Source organism: Palaemon carinicauda, chromosome 10 (genome assembly GCF_036898095.1).
Source record: "Palaemon carinicauda isolate YSFRI2023 chromosome 10, ASM3689809v2, whole genome shotgun sequence".
NCBI lineage: Eukaryota > Metazoa > Arthropoda > Malacostraca > Decapoda > Palaemonidae > Palaemon > Palaemon carinicauda.
In genome coordinates, this window is record NC_090734.1 from 135,916,185 (window position 1) to 135,935,730 (window position 19,546).

A 19,546-nucleotide genomic window follows, 5' to 3' on the forward strand; every position below is an offset into this window, starting at 1 on the left:
GGTTACAAGGTGTTTTGTACCATTGTAAAGGGCTGACTGTAAGCAGGTTCATGGTAGTCTCTGTCTTGGGAGTAAGTTGTCCATTTCAGACTCTAGTATTGTCCTACCTACATGCCCGATAGGGCAGATTTTGTTTTGCCTTGTTCACCTGGCACCGATAGTGTTCCCCAGATCATGATCACTGTGTGTGTGGTCTCAGTGAGCATTCCCAGTACTCTCCCTGGGACAAAACTCCCAGTGTAGTTGCTTTTGTTGAGGCTGAGGAAGCTCTTGTACCCTCTTCAGAGAGAGTGCAGTCTTTTTTCAGTTGCCAAAACCTCAGCTCCTTTATGAAGACCCTTTCTTCCTCCTCTACCAATCTCTTCTTGCTCTCCCATCCCCTTTACTGGACATTACTGTGTTGCAGGTGTTGAAAGAGCTGTTGCAACATGGATGAAATGGAGAGATCAGACTGATGATGGATAATAAGTACTGTGCTGCTGTGTGCGGAAACATAGTCACTGAAACGAAAAATAACATGGATGTTTCCATTCTCTCACCTTTGTATGAAACAGGCCAACTATTACCAGTTTCTTTCCAGCGCCACCAGCCTGCATGCCGAGATTTTCCTACTCTGCCATGAGAGGAACACTTCATGCTTTCCATGGACCAGAAGGGTGTATACTTCCAGATATCCATCTATCAGTCCTATAAAAAGTATCTCTGCTTTGTTCTCGGAGAAGTTGTATACCAGTTCAAAGCTTTTTGCTTCAGACGAAATAAATGTATAACCTAACTAGATTTGACTAAATGAGAAATAATTTGAAAATTCTCCCTCACATTAAAAACTGCCATTCCCATTTGTTTAACTTGAATGAGAGCTTTTGTGCTAGCATATGGCAAGTGACTAGTTTCAGCAGTAGAGATACTAGTATTTACAGTAATATCGTTAGGGACGACGAGATACAGCAGTGGCCGAACCTACTAGCAAACAATGCGCACTGCCATTCGAGAAATGTTGCAACCCCTCGGTAATAGGGACCATATGATATACAATTCAATTGACATGAGAATTCTGTGGTTACTTATTAGCAATTGCTTCTCTGACTGGAGGGATGTTAGAATCCAGACTATCAACAAGTGCGAGGATTGTACTGTAATAAAATAAGAAGTATCTCTTAAGAGTTGGAGGCTTTTAGAGAGGATTCCTAAATACGCAGTTACAGAGTGGTCCACTAGAACCACTAGTCAAAATTAGACAAGTTAGGCTAGAGTTCAAAACTGGACAGGTAAGGTTAGAATTTCTGTTTTGGCACGAAAAATCACTGAGCTTCTTGTATTCTACAAACAAAACTAAAGGGGTCAAGAGATTATGAAGCTCATTACTACCATAACACAATAACTCGTTAAAGGCTGAGGATTCGTTAACTGCTGAGGGTTTGCTATAGGCTGGCATGGTATTTTCAACTTCATCTGCATTCTAATCAATTAGCCTATAATCTTTGCTGGATTTTATCATGAACTAAAATCTTTTTTTTTTTCTTTAATGTTTTGAACTCCCAATCTGTTCCTAATTTTTCATTTTATCCGACGGGAATAATTATCCAAAACATCAATTATCTGGTCCTAAGTTCATCTAGCTAATGGTAGATATTAATTGAAAAGAGAAACTTGATTTAATAATCATTGTTTTAACACTAATCCTATAATCTAATGTATTATTTACTCTGTATAGCCAATATAAAAGCAAATTCCATCTTTGCGTAAAGACAATAGTTTGGAATATCTGAACAAAATTAACTCATTGTGGTAAACTATGAATTAAAATTTTGGTAATTTCTTTGAATAATTTGTACTGTAATTACCTTGTTAAATTAATCATTCATATCTAAACAAATATAAAATAAGATCAAAATTGTAAATTTCTCTTCAATAAGCCACAATAAAGTGGATAATTTCAAGTAAATTCCTGTATTTAAAGATTTTATATAGTTTACACCTACAATGCATTAAAGAAAATTAATTTTTCCAAAAACAAGTGTATGCAATTGATAGTTTTAACTTTTAGAAAGAAAATTTTTCAACATTAAACAGTAACTAGATGAGAAACTTCTTGCACTTGAGCTAATAATTTAGTGATTTTGTCTATAGAATTATAGAAACTGTTAGGATAAGTCATCTTGGAGAACATCTAGAGGTGACGCACAAAAGAATTATGCTCTGTAGAGGCTAAGACTCAGCCAGTGCTGTGCACCAACAGAACCCTTACTGAATGTTGCACTAGGAACCACTTAGCAAAACATAAATAGTTTTTATTATCATTATTACTTTCTAAGCTTCAACCCTACCTGGAAAAGCAGGATGCTATAAGCCCAGGGGCTCCAACAGGTAAAATAGCCCAGTGAGGAAAGGAAACAAGCAAAAATAAAATAAAGTAAATATTTCCTATATAAACTATAAACTAGCCTAGGATTTTTAGCCGCCTTGTAATTTTCTCATGAACTAAACATGAACAAAGCAATATAATAAAGGTGTTCACTAAACATTAATCTACTTTATGTTTGAACATTCAAAGCAGTCAGCTATCTGCTGAACACAGCTCTCAAAAAGAGGAATTGTAAGTGATTTTATTCTCCATACATGACAAAAACACAATCTTGCCACCAGCATTTTTTACAAATCTGGGAATAATTCATTAATTCATTGTAACTTATTCCATCATATTTGATCATCTCTTACTGGCAATCATAGTAATTGCAGAAGGCATCACACTTAAAAGTTGAAGACTTAAACCTCAAAAGGTAAATAGTCTAATTGAATTTAAATCGTAGGGGTGCTTATAGACATTAGTACTATACATGCAACGAGAGAATTTAAAGACAAAGGTAACTATGGTTACATCACCTTGATAGTTGCCAGCAACTACCAAATGGCTCGATGTTTTTCAAGGGAAGGCATTTTGCAAGGAAAGAAAATGGAAATTTTTATTTTTGGGTGGGAGTTGATATTTAAACAGCTTTGAGAGTGAAATAATATGAAATAATTATACATATACTCCTGGACATCATAATCAATATGCAGTAGAACATATAAGACATATGTCTACATTATTTCCCTTATACTGATGGGTCCTAATCTTTCCCTGGTGTAGGAATTAATGCAAAATCTAATGAAAATAAACCAGCTTTCTTTATCCAGTAATGCATCTGTTTTCACACACACACAAAAAATTCAGTGTATTTAGCAGTCAAAATTATTAAAAATGTTTCACCACTAAAATTAGTAATTTCCAGTGATAAGAAGGGGTTTAGAAACCTTTCAAAACTATTCATCAGGTAGTCGGACTAGATGGCAGGGAAGGTAGAGTACTCTGTGAAAGCTTCAGGCAATACTGTACTTAGTATAAAGTCCAGGCCTGGTTACCTTTAGTATCTCCTTGACTCTTTTCCATCTTTGTCGTATAAACAAATTTTAATCTTTGCTTTTCATCTCCCTCAGACTTATGATAGTGGTATTTTTTTATATGTATAAAAGCGATATAGGCATTGCCCATTCTCTGTAACTTTACTTTGCTTGAATTTTAACCTCTCATTTTTAAAATGAAATCTTAAAGGTGAAGGAAAAGTAATTAAACTAATCTTGGGATAAATAACTACCAAATTTTGTGTTTACTTTGCAGTGTTTACTCAAGTGTAGAGCCGCAGTTTGTGAAGCCCAGTGTATGGAAGCAAAGGACATAGAACTATCTATGGGGATGTCTAATGACTTTGAACATGCAGTGAGTACTGTTCTGTTAATTGATTTTTTCCCTTCAAAATAAGCTATTCAAACAGGTCATGAATCTTAACCCTTTTACCCTCAATGGACGTACTGGTACGTTTCACAAAACTCATCCCTTTACCCCCATGGACATACCGGTACGTCCTTGCAAAAAACTGCTATTTAAATTTTGTTTGCATATTTTTGATAATTTTATGAGAAACTTCAGGCATTTTCCAAAAGAATGAGACCAACCTGACCTCTCTGACAAAAACTAAGGCTGTTAGAGCAATTTAAAAAAAAATATACTGCAAAATGTGCTTTAAAAAAATGCGGGGGGTTAAGGGTTGGAAAGTTCCAAATAGCTCGGGGGTAAAAGGGTTAATTGTAAACTATTTTACTGCAAGAAGTGTGATTTTACCAGTTGTTTTTAGTATAGATTTCTTTATTATGTAGTCTTGATAATTATTTGCAATGAGCATTGTGGTCAGCTTGAAGGTCTTAAATTAATATACTGTATAGTAAAGGTCAGATAAGGTTACTGGAAGACCAAGAAACTAAGTAACCTACCCTGAAATATACTACACAGTAGTAGAAAAATTATCTAAATCTTATAATGTTTATGAAAGTGACAGAATGATCTAATAATTACTTGTTGCTGTGCTTTAGCATTGTTTATTTATGATTGTGTTAGTGGATGGACAATGTTAAAGCTCTGGATTTTTTTTTTTTTCCAGATTGATGTAGGCAGCACCAATGTGAGGGTCGGCAGCACAATATTTGGTGCCCGTAACTATCAAAAATAATCCAAGACATAGGTATTTAGATTTCAAACATTGTGATACTTTTTGTTCCGATTTAAAATTTTATTTCTTTGATTTTCATTTCTATTTGTAACTATGTTTCTTCTACTTTGATACTCTCAAATCATACAAGAATGCCATGTATTCTTGCATGATTTCATACATGTACTTTATTTGCTAGTAGAAACTCGCTAGTCATAATATATTCATACTTTTATCTTATTTTTGTAATTCTTAAATAAATTTAAACAAAAAGCCTAGGGAAAGGGAATGATTTACAGTCCAGACATGCCAAGTTTTAAGATATATAGAATAATATTTAATGTTCATGGCCAAGCATATATGTATGTAGTAAAATTATCGTATAAACCATAGTGGCATGGAGCTGTATAGATTGTTCTTTCCATAAAGGTATAAACAGTCTTCCATTTACTATAATTGCACTTTAATTATTAAATATTTTTTTGATGCTGGTATCAGATTGAATTAAGGAAATCATCTTGAATTATTTCTATAGACAGCTATCATTTTATCTTGTATCAAGTAGGATTTTATGTTGGCAGTTTTAAAAATGTTAATAAAGGGAATATGATGATAGCAAAGTTTTTTTCATGTCAGGAATTGAATGCTTCTAATGGTTGTGGTTGTAAGTGTAAGACTAACAGTACTGAACCATAATGTTTCTACTTTCAAAATCTGACAGAACATGTAACCTGATGGCTATATTAATCTGAATCCTTTAGAAAATGAGAAACAGAAAAGAGCAAGGTAGAGTTAAGCCTAACCTTGACTGACAACATTAATGTGTAATTTGAAAAGAAGAAGATTCTGGGAATTGGGGATGCTGAAAACGGTAAAATCATAAAAGGTGTATAGATGGAAAATTATCACTTTCTGGCGATTAATGATATTTTGATTGATGAATAGATATTGAATTTTGCACGACTTGCAGAAACCACCCTAAACCCCTTCAAACGTATGGCTTGGTTGCTTGAAGTATTGTCTAACTCACCACTGACACTTAACTTCAACCTCCCACATTCCTTCCCCCTGCATACAACAGGACACAACACTAAGACAATTAGTCTGGGCTCCGAGAGTGGAAAACTGAGCTAGGGACAATGGAAGTCAGTCTTGCCAGATTCTCTGTACCGCTTTAGGTTACTGTAGTGAATATCACTTCACATGAGAGACTGTTCAGCAATGCTAGATGGTCTGCAATCATACCATCATGGCTGCCTTCAACCTAGACTGTGCTTCTTAGATGTCACTTGCAGCATGAAGTTTGATTCCCTGGTTGAGCCAGTAGAACCCAACGAAAATAGTCCATATTTCACCTATTTTCAACACCCTGGTGGCAAGGTTGACAGTGTATCTGTACAGGACCTAGTGCTACGTAGGTCTTCAAGACCAGACATAAAAATTGACATAGGAAACTATGACTCCACTGAGGTCGAAGCACAAACATTGGACAACAACAGCACCCTAGAAACACAACTCGGCTAGCTTTGTGAACTCTGTAAGAAAGGACATTGAAGGTTCTCTGAGCTCATCACCAGAGCTACTGGTTCAGGAACGTGAGCTGCGACGATCCAACAGACAGAGAAGACGGTCATGTGCCTCTACCTATAACTTAAATAATTGACTATCGTTGGATGCACTTTGTGGTCATTTACGAACAATAGAAAAATATAATGAAATTATGTTTTGTATCCTGTATGCCATAGAGTGGTTTATCTCCTTGCCTAAAATTCCCATTTTGTTCCAGGTACTATTGTGAATTTTGTTGAATAAGGCCTTATTCATTGGACTTAGTTGTCATTATGCCCCCAAGGCATTGCTGATCTTGGAATTGCTTGATGGCCATAATGCCAAGCTGACCAAAGAGAAATTTGCAGTTAGCATGGTCTACAAGAGATGAAGAGGAAGAAAAATACGGCAAAAGTGAGGGCTTGATAAGTTGAGAGGGGATATTTCAGCAGATGGATGAATTTAAAAATACTGGCTAGAGTAAAGAACCATCCATAGTGCATCCCTTCCTAGTTCATATGTACCGTTGGATGAAGCTTTTTAGCCTTACAAAAACACCATGGAGAAAGTAAACGGAAGAGAAAACACAATGTTCTTCAGCCTGTAAATTGAAACTTTCCCCTCCAGCCACTTAATCCTCTCAACCTACGACCCCAGTGGGCAGCGGTCATGTTGATGCTGTAGACAAACTTCCTACCCTTGCAAAGAACAGTAAGGTATTTTTACAGCTGTAGTGAGGTATAATATTATTTGGTTCATGAACTTTGTAAAAATTAACATAACTAAAAGATTTGTCATGCTGTGCAGTTATATACCCTTCACTGCCCATTTATCATTAATTGCATAGCTTTTTATTGTCACAGACATCATAAAGAAGGCAACCTTTTAATGGGATAACCAATAAAGCACTCATGAACTGTACTAATGATTTTTCTTTGGTGGGGGGTATTCTGTTTTCAATGTTACTGTGAATAGTAGGCTTTTATTATAGGTGTGCGCCTTGATGCAGATGCAAGACCAAAAAACCAGCTCAAGCTGGGGCTGCTCAATAAATCCAGTTGTTCCAACTTAAAGAAGGACCGTGTAAAAGGAGCAACATACCTTGCTAAAAGCGTTAACACCAATTCACTTGAATAACATTGTTAGTATTGAAATAACGAACCCCCAACATTTGTATATGAAGGGTTAAGTGTAGTCCTGACAAATATAAGTGTAAAGGGCAATCCGACCTACTACATCCAGCCGTACACTCCCAGATAGAAATTCAATAAGAGGTTAATTGACAACCCCCCTAAGGAGAGGCACAAACTCTTACGATTACTCTCGGATACCAAATGATCGTGTGCAACACGGTTGTAGCTGTATTAGATGATACAACCACAAACATTACTAGCCATAGGAAAACCTCGCTTTATTTGTTCCTACACAAATACAAACTATTATTTTAGAGAAGCTGGAAACGGACTTGACAAGGGGATTTTATTTTCTAGCGGATTGAGGGTAGTCCCGGCCTGGGCCACCCGCCAAACAGAGCAACCATCCCTTCTTTGTTGCCTCTTAAATGGGTGTTTTTATCTATTTCTTTGTCTTTTCAGATTTTGTGCTTTTGGTAATGGAGACTAATCAGACATGAGATTTTCCCTGGGAAACCTGGCTGTAAGTGTGGCAGGCTCATGAACAAGCTCTTTGTAGATTCCTTTTAATGTTGTACAGTACATTTAGTAGGGGCCATGAACATTTACAACCTTCTCCTTGTGATGTGTAGGTTGTAGCCTCATCTGTAACTTGTGGAGTTCAGAAGGAATAAAGAAATAATAGTAAGTGTGATTCTTCAGCTTTGGACTTAGTAACCCCTAAGCTTGATGCTGCAGAAAGTCTGCTTTTTTTTTTTTTTTTTTTTTTTTTTTTTTTTTTTTTTTTTCTTACAGAAGCTTAAAAACCTGCAGTCTCTTTCAGATTCCTCTAGGACTGTGGCCAATGAAGGAATTCAGGAGGGGGAATGCTTCGAATGGAATAGAAATATCCTTTGCCTTTTTTTCCAAAGTACACCCTCTGTCGTGCTGCTTGAAGACGACTTGTGTGGCAACCTGAACATGTTATTATGGTTTTCCCTGGGTATCGATAGTATCCCGTTGGCAGAGAAGCTTTTTGAGGTGCTGGGTGATACCTGGATTTTGAAAACTTCACATGCTGTGCCTTCCTCTTCTGCTGATCCACTTGCAGAGCTATGAGACATGGTACCCATAGACAAGTCCTCGCCTGCTGCTGGGGAGGATTGTCCTTACTGACCATAAAATCCTAATGTCTGTAAAGCCTGGTAAGTGTGAAAAGAAGCCTGCACACACTTTTTTTTTTTTTTTTCCCCCAGCTCCCCTGTATTTATTACTTAGCCATTTGCCGGGCCTTCGGATGTAACACCTGCCGTGGCCAAGAAGTCGGTGAACCCCAGGAAGATCATTTAGCCCAAGTCTTATGAGACTGACTGATTTCTCCCAACGTACGCATGGGAGAGGTAATGCACTACAGAGACCCAACCCAGCTTGGGAAAGCGTATTGGTTCACGGTACCCGAGCTCACTATCCTGCTAGATGATGGTCCACGCCCTCATCCCCATTGTTCTTCTGGACAGGTTGAAACCTCGGTAACTTCTACAAAAATATATCCCAAGTCTACTAGTGTTGGAGGCAGAACCTCCTTATGTTCTCATTTGTAGGAGTGGCGAAAGCTCCCTTATTAGTGTGCGTGGAATTGAAGTAGATTGTAAGTCTCCTAGTGATCCTAATCGTTGTCAGCCATCTTTGCATGATCCATCGCAAAACCGGTGTCCACTCAGTTGGTCATGATCGTGCCAGAACTCCACTCTTCTTGTCACTTCATAATTGGTCACCACGTGAATGGTCTCCTCTTAACTGGACCCTTTACTCTGCTTCAACAAAATCCCACAACTCTAGTTTCTCCAGGGACCCTTTTACTGTTCCTACCCTATGACACCAGTCAACACATGAGATCTTACAATATTTCGAGAGGTTTCTATGCACCAAGATTTTCTAACACTCCAGGCCTGGTCTATGTCATGTGATTTCTCCTTGCGATGTTTTTGGTCCCAAGACTCGAGATCTTCCATCACGCAAGAAGGATAAAGAACGGGGGGTATCGCAGGACCAATCTCAACACTTGTACATGCACATATATGGCATATCATGTTTGCATGATGATCGGCAAGGCACTTCTACACTCATGGACAGCCACTCTTGCGCCCTTTATGTTCCACGCTCTCATGTTTGCCTTTCAGAGGCTGAAGTACCTAGGGCTTCTTTGGATGTAAGCTTTTGATCCTTTCCTGTGCTATTAGGGGTTTCCCCACAAGAATTATTTTTATGAAACATTTGTTTTCAAAATGTATATTTCAGTGGTGATATTGAGGGGATCCACTTTTAGAATTTCTTATTTCTTCCAAGTTTTACTATATCTAAGTAAGTCATAAAACAAATCGCCTGTATATAAATTTTATTTCATGTTGCAAAGTTCATCTTGATACAGTACATAATTACAAAAATACTTCTGGTGATGACCTAGCCCATCAAACTAATGTGTTTTGAATTACAGAGGTCTGAAAATATCACAGTCATTGTATGTTTGTAATATTATAGGCCTTCCACTTTGAAGAAGTGAAAATTAAATATATAAAATCAACTTTAATTAATATGTATACACTTTAGTTAAGTACACATACCTCACAAAAAACAAACAACATTAAGTGCCCAATCATAAAATATAAAGTTAAACTATAACATTGGTAAAAAAAAAAAAAAAAAGTGCACTACCATAAAATAAGTTAAACTATCTTTTGGGGGTCTTGAATCACATAACATTGAAATGTTATAAAGAAACAAATCAAAATATTAAGTACAATAAGAAAGAGCTTTCAAAATCAAAAGGCACTTGGAATAAATGCTTTGGCCAGAGCAAGAATTGGTGCACCTGAAGGAATGCCTGGGAAAGGTCCGGAGGCACCAGCAATGTCCAAGTGAGAATACTTTATGGGAGTGGTGCTGTCCTTTCCATGCTGAAAATGAGAATACATATTTAATTTTTTGTACAATTTTATATATTTATTTTATTTGCCTAGAGTATTATAAATACTCTGATTATTTCAATTTAATACATAGATGTAGGCATTAATCTACAGCAAAATAAATAGAGCAAGAATTTACCATTAACAAGTTTATATTAATTTTGTTCCTACACAATTATAAACCATTGTCATTAAATAGGAGTATGATTTTGGCAAAGTCGGCATGGCCATTTCAACGAGGTGGTGGTAGTTGCTGGCAGGTGGGGAGTCGACAGAAGCAGCCTGGCGATCCACCGACCACCTCCTGAAAAGCGCTTTTCTCAAGCATGGTCTAGACTAATGTCTGAAGGGCGAGATCCTACGCTGATCCCTTCACGAAGGAAGATGACATCACTGGCTGATGTGTCAGAGGAGGAGGAGAGCTGACGAATGAGACGCTGTACCCTGCTTGGAGGATCTTGACCGTCCAAGGATCGGCCCCCATGGAACTACCATCTCTGCCACCTGCGTCTATGGCATCCTACTGGTGGTAGAGCGGAGAGGAATGCTCATATAGCAGGAGCATCCACGTTTACCAGACTTCCCTCTCCTTCCACGAGCCCTCTTACCAATAAGGTCGGCTTGGGGTTTGAGGACTTCTTGGCTCGTCTTTTTGTGAGCCTGTCTGCAGACGGATACAAAGAAGAGGGACAAGATGCAACGGCCCTATGGAGAAGGGAGTCTGGCTCACCTTCCTCCACCGCTACACCAGTGCCAATGTCTTCAGAGTTAAATAAGTAAGAACCCGCCACCAGCGCGTAACAAAGGCAAAATGCCTTTCTCTTCAGCACCAGGCTGTGGAGTCTTGAAAAGACTGCATCACACCTTGTCAACATTGTTGGCTCACTGAGAGGTCGTGCTGTGTGCTAGGAACTTTACAGATAAAGCTCAAGCACCAGCAAGCCAGATGTTCTTAACAGCCTTCCACCTATTTGGGTCCCATGAATCCTCATTGCCGGTCAAATAACCAACAGGGCCTGACAAGTAGTATATCCATGAAGAGGCCTGCAAAATTGACTTTGCAATCTTCTCCATGTCTTCAGTCAAATAGATCCCCTGCTAAACCCCAGCTTGCCAATTGATATACTGTTCAGCCCCCCACGATAAGTGAAAATCCACAAAGTAGGGACGGCCTATTTATTTTATTCTTTATGTATACAGTATCTTAAACCTTTATAAACCTTACAGTATCTTAAACCTTTATAAACCTTCCCATCTTTTCCCACAATCTTATATAGAGTATTTTACTGAAAACACTTTCGTATGTGAAAATTTTCTTTGTGTATAGTACATACAGTAAAAAGTATATACTATAAGCAGTTACACTAAGCATTATTAAAAAGTTAATCATATAACAGTTTTAATTTTACATTTTCTAACTCTCCCACAGTACAAGGTTATATTCACTGGTGAGGATATTGCTGCCTGGCTCAAATGATGACTATGATATTCTTCTCATCTTTCTTAATGTAGTGAAACTTCTGCCTTCTTCAACAAGTCGAGAAGTTTCACCTTCTCAACTATGGTCAGCATCTTCCTTTGCTGCTTAAGCTCACTATCAGAGGCCTTGAAAGGAGTAGGAAGTTTGGGCAGCATTGTAAGGATTGAAACTTCACTAAAAGCAGAAACACAACTGTTCCTCATTTGAGAGGAGCTGCAAGGCAAGAAAGTGCTCGATAACACTGTGCTCCATGGCCAACCAACTACCAGGATACATATCTCCATGCTCTCATTGGTTGACTCCCGCCCATCAGCTAATAACGTTCTGTGTAAGATATTAAGCGAGCACAGACAAAGCAGTCGCCAGCAGCTTCTAATGGAATTTACACTTTTTCGAATCTCACAGGTTTGCATGATTTAGCAGAAAATACATGCATTTGAAAACACACATTATTTAAGAACCTGAAATGCACAGAGGCCACATAGCATGCTCCGCAATATGGAGAGGAAATACTGTACATCCTCAGCCTAACGAAAGGTGGAGGAAGTAAACAAGAAAGTTATTCACCCTAAGAGTCCTTTTTATCCGCTATCTGGGAAATTACCTTTTTAATAGACACTGACACCATCTTAGACCAGGGAACCTCTAGCTTGGTCTTACTCAGCACTGGGGCACAGCTGAATAGGTCCAAAACAGTGTCCCAACCCTTGTGAGGGGAGTATGTAGGTTCCCACAGTCAATTAATTTTCCTTATGCAAGTCAAAACCTGCATAAAGGAATAGTACAACTCTCGCTGCTCAGTAGCAGGAGCTAGAGAAGGCAAAACATGGTTCAGAACTGTCCAAGCCTAAATTCACAGATTCTTCCATAGGAGCCTGGGTTGGGTCAGGGTCATCAATCAGTATCCTAGCAGGAGGCCAAGACATAGGCGGAGCATCCCGATCCTCGAGCAGGGACAGAGCCGGTAATTTACCGTGTATCCCCTTCTGTAGAACTGGTTGTCAACAATATTCAACGCCTAAGTCTTCAGAAGAGACCTAAAATGCCTCCACTCTTGAGGCTTTGAGGAGGCTAGAACACTAACCACCTAATTCTGAGGAGAACTGCGGAGGCTCGACAGGAACAACAACGGGCTCCAGGGGCGAATAGTGGATGCACTATGGGCAATCTTGACTGGGGAAAGCGAACGGAGATCTCGTACCCCTGCTAATCCTTGGGTGAAGGTATCTCCTGGAGGAGATATAACAGGTCCGTTTCCTCCATTTCTTAGTCACCTTAACTGAGATAATACACAGTTTCTCCTAAAAGGAATCAGGCCTAGGATGACCAGCCTTGGATGTACTGACACGTAACCAGAAGAGGAGGCAATAACTGGGACTGAAGGACGAGTTGGAGCACCAACGGTGATCAAACTGTCATAGAACCAGTCATAGCCTCTATGACGGCTTTAACGAGCTCTTAAAAGCATGGCGCATTTCTCGTGGCATCGTTTCATGTTGAGCCAAAGGCAAGGCGAAAGGAACTAATCGTAATCAGTGGGCAGATACATTTGGAAACGTTGCGAGGGCGAACCTGGTATGCGTTTAATCAAAATCAGTTCGCTCGCAAGCCTGAGCTTCAAGAGCCAACGTGCCAACACCAGCATGACCACTTGCCGATGATTCGCAAGTCTCTTGTCCTTGCGCGTACCCAGATAGTTGCAAGCCAGGCAAAATTGGTTAGGTTGAGAGAGTTTGTTGCTGCTGCAAATGATCAGCAGACAAAATTGCGCTACCCCCTAAGGAGCAGATGGCCAAGGGGCAGGGTGAAAAAGCTTCTGACTCTGGGAAGTTGATGGACACAATTGCCAGATGGCTCCAAAGAGATACAATAAGCTGGTGTCTAAGCTAAAAACCTGCTTACAAACCACTAAAGAGAAGAAGACCTGTTGCACTTGTGCAACCGTCGACTATCCTCATAGGGTTAAGTGTCGAGCAGAACCTCAGACTGAGAGGACTTTGTGCACCCACTTACCCCAGGGAGAGAGCGTGCAAGGCTAGAACTCCAAAGAACCAGCACATGCACAAAGGCTGGAACTTCAATGAGAACCAGTGTCACACTTGCCCATGCTGGGACTCTGAAGAGAACCTGCTTGCAACCCCTCAGGTGAACGAGGCATTGCAGAGGAAGTATTTGCCAGGGACCCGAGAACGTCTGGAAGGGACTCTGTACCCTCCAGCAGCTATGTGGGGAAGGGACTCTGTACTAGCAGCTTGGTGGGGAAGGTCAAGACTGACCACTGCCGAGGCAGCTGTGAGCTCCTACTGAGCCCTAAGCTTCAACATCAACAGCAGTTTCTTTGTGGGGAAACCCGAAAGCTCCAAGAAATGCAACAACTAACGCAGAGCAAGAGAACTAGACTCCTCACAGTGGAAAGGCATCACTGTTTTGCTATGGGAAGCAGCAGGGTATTCCAGACCTGAAGCTTGTCCTGGGGATCAAACAGTTATCACTTATCTGATCAGCCTCCGGAGGAAGAGGTAGGTGGGAGAGTACAAGTTGCAGGAGAAATAAGTCGGAACTTCGACGATAAACTCGAAGGAATCCCCTTTAGAATTCTTCCTGCATCTACTACCACGTTGGGAAGATGACCACTCATGACACTCAATGCAAGAAAGCTCTGTGTAAAGCCAGTGAGGAACTGTCTCTATTTTCAGTCCTCAATACCAAGCACTCCTCAAAAGAAAAAGCATAAATTTTAAAGTCTTTACACCCAGTTAATAGGAATGAATCCAGAAGAGATAAGCCTGTACTCGAAGCCAAAGCAAAATTGAAGGAGCCCACCGGGGGAGTGTAAGCGGGAAGGTTGGTCTAGTAGCCGATGGTTGTTAACACCTCGGATGAAAGTTATGAGTAAGTCCAGCTTGTGCTTAAAAATATATCCATAGTAAAGAACGAAGGTATGCATTTATGTTGGCACAAATTATATTTAGGAAATCTAATGCATGATTGTACTGTAGTTGCATAAAAACAGGAACAAGCTCGGTGACCTGAACTTATGACCAGCTGATGACTTTAACCTACATCTGAATAGCCAGCCATGAAATTTTGTTGGTTTTATTTTTTTTCTGCTTGCTAATTCGAAAAGAGGAGTATTTCTGAAAATTGACAAACAATAAATTGATTCCTGAACTGTTCTAATACTGTATATCCTCTTTTACCTAAAACTAAAATCTTTTAATGGAGTTTAACAAAAATATACAATAACATAACAATAAGACCCTTTTAAAGTTACCTTATCAAGACCTGAAGATAGAATAAGGAAAGCTGATGGGGTCTGGTGACCTCGAGGAGTTCTAGATGATGGTGCATTGTTACACTGAAGAACATCTTCATACTCACTCTTACCAGCATGAAATTCAAAATCTTCACGTCGAATTGACGATATCTGTAATACAGGTGCGTATATGATGAATGAAATAATGTAATAGATTTTTGGTAATCAGTTTATCATTTCAGCTGAATAAACACACTTTAAATAGTTAAACATAGTGATACAACAAATATATTCAGTTTATCTTCTCAGCTGAATAAACACACAACCTAGTTATGTTAGAGATGACAAATATTAGGTTATGGAAAAACTGTTGCACTATTCAGCAATAAGAAAATTATTAAATAGCTTCAAAATAATTATACTATAGGAAAGATATAGAGGATTTATTAGGGTATTTTCTAAATCTGCTGAATGTATTTCTTCCAAATCAGTAGCAACCACTTATACTATATAAAATATGGATAATATCCATGATTATATTTCACACTTTTAAACTACTGTAAACTAAATATGATATTTTAATTATAAAATAAATTTTTGAATATACTTACCCGGTGAATATATAATAGCTGCTACTCAGCGGCTCGACAGAAAACACACTCAAAAAACTCGCGAGCGATCGCTATGAAGGTTGCGGGTGTGCCCACCAGCGCCAACTATCGGCCAGATACCACTCTTGCATGTAAACAAACCCTTCAATTCTTCTCGTCCCGCTGCGTCTCTATTGGGGAGGAAGGGAGGGCCTTTAATTTATATATTCACCGGGTAAGTATATTCAAAAATTTATTTTATAATTAAAATATCATTTTTAAATATTTAACTTAGCCGGTGAATATATAATAGCTGATTCACACCCAAGGCGGTGGGTAGAGACCAGAGTTAATTAAGTTTACAGCGTATAAGCTAAGAGTTTTTGACAGTTATCAATATAACAAAAGCAAAATATATAGGTACCTGGTAAGGAAGTTGACTTAGACGATTACTCTGCCTTGTAAGTCTGTCTTCCTCACGAAGCCCAGCGATCCTCTTAGGATGCTGAAAGATTCCCAGGAGCTGAAGTATAAAGGGTTGCAACCCATACTAACAGGACCTCATCAAACCCCTAATCTGGGCGCTCTCAAGAAATGACTTTGACCACCCGCCAAATCAACAAGGATGCGAAAGGCTTCTTAGCCTTCCGTACAGCCCAAAAAACAATATTAAAAAACATTTCAAGAGACAGATTAAAAAGGATATTGGAATTAGGGTAATGTAGTGGTAGAACCCTCACCCACTACTGCACTCGCTGCAACGAATGGACCCAGTGTGTAGCAGTCCTCGTAAAGAGTCTGGACATCTTTTAAGTAAAATGACGCGAACACTGACTTGCTTCTCCAAAAAGTCGCGTCCATAATACTTTGCAGAGATTTATTTTGCTTGAAGGCCACGGAGGTTGCTATAGCTCTAACTTCGTGCGTCTTAACCTTAAGCAAACATCGGTCTTTCTCATTCAAGTGAGAATGAGCTTCTCGTATTAAAAAATCTGATAAAATATGACATAGCATTCTTTGACATAGGCAATGATGGTTTCTTAACTGAGCACCATAATGCCTCAGATTTACCTCGTAATGACTTAGTACGAGCTAAATAGAACTTAAGAGCTCTAACAGGACATAATACTCTTTCCAGTTCGTTGCCTACGATCTCTGATAAGCAAGGAATATCAAAAGATTTAGGCCAGGGACGAGAAGGCAGTTCATTTTTTGGCCAGGAAACCAAGTTGAAGTGAACAAGTGGCTTTTTCTGTAGAAAAAACCGATGTTCTTACTGAAGGCATGAAGTTCACTGACCCTTTTAGCCGAAGCCAAGCACACTAGGAAAAGTGTCTTGAGGGTGAGATCCTTCAGGGAGGCTGAATGTAATGGCTCAAACCTGTCTGACATGAGGAACCTTATGACCACGTCTAAGTTCCATCCAGGAGTTGCCAAACGACGTTCCTTAGAGGTCTCGAAAGACTTAAGGAGATCTTGGAGATCTTTATTGTAGGAAAGATCTAAGCCTCTATGTCGAAAGACCGAAGCCAACATGCTCCTGTAGCCCTTAATCGTGGGAGCTGAAAGGGAGCGAACCTTTCTCAGATGTAAAAGAAAATCTGCGATTTGGGCTACAGAGGTACTGGACGAGGACACAGATGCTGACTTGCACCAGTCTCAAAAGACTTCCCACTTCGACTGGTATACTCTAATGGTAGAAGCTCTCCTCGCTCTTGCAATCGCACTGGCTGCCTCCTTCAAAAAGCCTCGAGCTCTTGAGAGTCTTTTGATAGTCTGAAGGAAGTCAGACGAAGAGCGGGGAGGCTTTGATGGACATTCTTTACGTGGGGCTGACGTAACAGATCTACCCTTAGAGGAAGACTTCTTGGAAAGTCTACCAGCCATTGAAGTACCTCGGTGAACCACTCTCTCGTGGGCCAGAGGGTAGCAACCAACGTCAACCTTGTCCCTTCGTGAGAGGCGAACTTCTGCAGTACCTTGTTGACTATCTTGAATGGTGGGAATGCATATAAGTCCAGAAGAGACCAATCCAGTAGAAACGCACTCTATGTGGATTGCTTCTGTATCTAGGACTGGAGAGCAATAGATTGGTAACCTTTTGGTCAACGAGGAGGCAAAGAGGTCTATGGTGGGTTGACCCCAAGTAGCCCAAAGACTCTTGCCCACGTCCTTGTGGAGGGTCCATTCCGTGGGTATCACCTGACCCCTCCGACTGAGACAGTCTGCCAAGACGTTCAAGTCCCCCTGGATGAATCTCGTCAACAGGGAGATGCCTCAATTTCTTGACCATAAGAGAAGGTCCCTTGCGATCTCGAGCAGCGTGAAGGAGTGTGTGCCTCCTTGCTTGGAGATGTACGCCAAAGTTGTGGTGTTGTCTGAGTTGACCTCTACCACTTAGTTTCGAAGAAGCTTTCGAATATCATCAAGGCCAAGTGGACTGCTAATAGCTCCTTGCCGTTGATGTGCATGCTCTTCTGACTTGAGGTCCACAGACCCGAGCATTCCCGACCGTCCAGGGTCGCACCCCAACCCAAATCCGACGCGTCTGAGAACAACACGTGGTTTGTGTTCTTGACTGCTAGGGATAGTCCCTCTCTTAGACTGATATTGCTGTCCCACCATTTCAGGCATGCCTTTACTGGTTCGGAGACTGGGAATGATACCGTCTCTAACGTCTTGTCCTAGTTCCAGTGAGAGGCTAGATGGAACCGGAGAGGCAGAAGGTGTAGTCTCCCTAGTGAGACAAACTGTTCCAGGGATGAGAGAGTCCCTACGAGACTGTTCCAACTCCTGACTGAACAAACGTTTTCTTTTCAGCATTAGTTGGACTTCGAGCAGGGCTTGTTCTATTCGGTGGCAGACGGAAAAGCCCTAAAAAAACTGGACTGCGAATCTCCATCCCCAAATATAGAATAATCCGGGATGGGATCAGTTGGGACTTTTAGGTTGACCAAAAGTCCCAACTCCCTGGCCAGACTCAACGTCCAATGTAGATCCTGCAGACAGCGAAGACTGGACGATGCTCTGAGAAGCCAGTCGTCCAAGTACAGGGAGGCTCGGATCCCCGATAGATGAGGGATTTTGCCACATTCCTCATGAGCCTCGTAAACACGAGAGGAGCAGGACTGAGGCCAAAGCACAGGGCTCGAAACTGGTACCCCACATTCCTGTAAACAAACCTCAGAAACGGTTGGGAATCCGGGTGTATAGGAATGTGGAAGTATGCCTCCTGAAGGTCGAGAGAGACCATCCAGTCGCCTTCCATAAATGCTGTCAAGACAGCCTGGTAGACTTATCGTGAAGTTTGTCTTGACAATGAACACATTGAGCGCACTTGCCTCTTACGTACTCCTGCAGTGAACATGGCTGCCAGATCATTGGAGCCATCCCTGAGGGACTTGTTCCTGCAGAGACCGTGGCTGTCAGATCATTGGAGCCATCCCTGAAAGCCTTGTTTATGCATGACATAATTGTACAGCAAAACTTCAAACGCTCGAAAATAGCTCTGAAGTCGACCATAAAATCTTGGAGCGTCTCATGGCCAGGCGCCAGGGAGAGTCTATGAGGTTTGAGAAGTCTATCTGGGCAGAGGCAGGAACTCCCAAGCCGAGAACTTCTCTCGTGTTATATCAGACTCTCGCTCTATAAGCCAGCTTAAAAGTAGGGAAAGCAAAGGCTGTCTCCCCCAAACTCCTCCTGGTGATAAACCAGTCGCCTAGCAAACGTAAAGCTCTCTTAGAAGAGCGAGAGAGCACTAGCTTATAAAACAACGGCTTCGAAGTAGCTAGGCCTAGTGTAAACTCTGACGTTTAGGCGAACGAGGAGCAGTAGTTACAAAAAGATCCGGACAAAGATCCTTAAAAATCAGCATGATTTATTTAAAGTCCATAGAGGGCTAAGCAGCTTTAGGCTCCTCTCCGTCTGACAGAGTCCTCAAGGGAATATCAGTAGGAGGGGGAACAGCAACTTCCTCATCTGAAGGAACCTTGTCCGACAATAGCCGAGTCTCAAGCAAGGGAGAGACCTACCGTGGTGGCAATGCTTTACAAGCAGAGTCCACACGCACTGGTG

The 19,546-nt window shown here is 40.5% G+C and overlaps 2 protein-coding genes across 5 annotated transcripts in view; one reads left to right on the top strand and one right to left on the bottom strand.

Annotated features, from left to right (window-relative positions):
- LOC137648808 (pyridoxal phosphate homeostasis protein) overlaps positions 1–6,967 on the top strand; it is a 392,086-nt gene extending 385,119 nt beyond the window's left edge. For 2 of the 3 annotated variants that reach the window (XM_068381963.1, XM_068381965.1), the window contains exons 7-8: positions 3,659–3,757; positions 4,476–5,134. In XM_068381963.1, the coding sequence (XP_068238064.1) occupies positions 3,659–3,757; positions 4,476–4,544 (168 nt within the window). In that variant the 3' untranslated portion in view covers positions 4,545–5,134. Of the gene's footprint in view, positions 1–3,658; positions 3,758–4,475; positions 5,135–6,309 lie in introns of those variants that run through there. The other variant, XM_068381964.1, reaches the window with a different exon arrangement.
- A 2,969-nt stretch (positions 6,968–9,936) lies between these two features.
- Positions 9,937–19,546, bottom strand: part of Dip-B (Dipeptidase B) — a 50,024-nt gene continuing 40,414 nt past the window's right edge. For both annotated transcript variants that reach the window (XM_068381966.1, XM_068381967.1), the window contains exons 10-11: positions 14,901–15,053; positions 9,937–10,137 (exon numbers count right to left, since the gene is read on the bottom strand). In XM_068381966.1, coding sequence (XP_068238067.1) covers positions 10,003–10,137; positions 14,901–15,053 — 288 coding nt within the window. In that variant the 3' untranslated portion in view covers positions 9,937–10,002. The remainder of the gene's footprint in view (positions 10,138–14,900; positions 15,054–19,546) is intronic.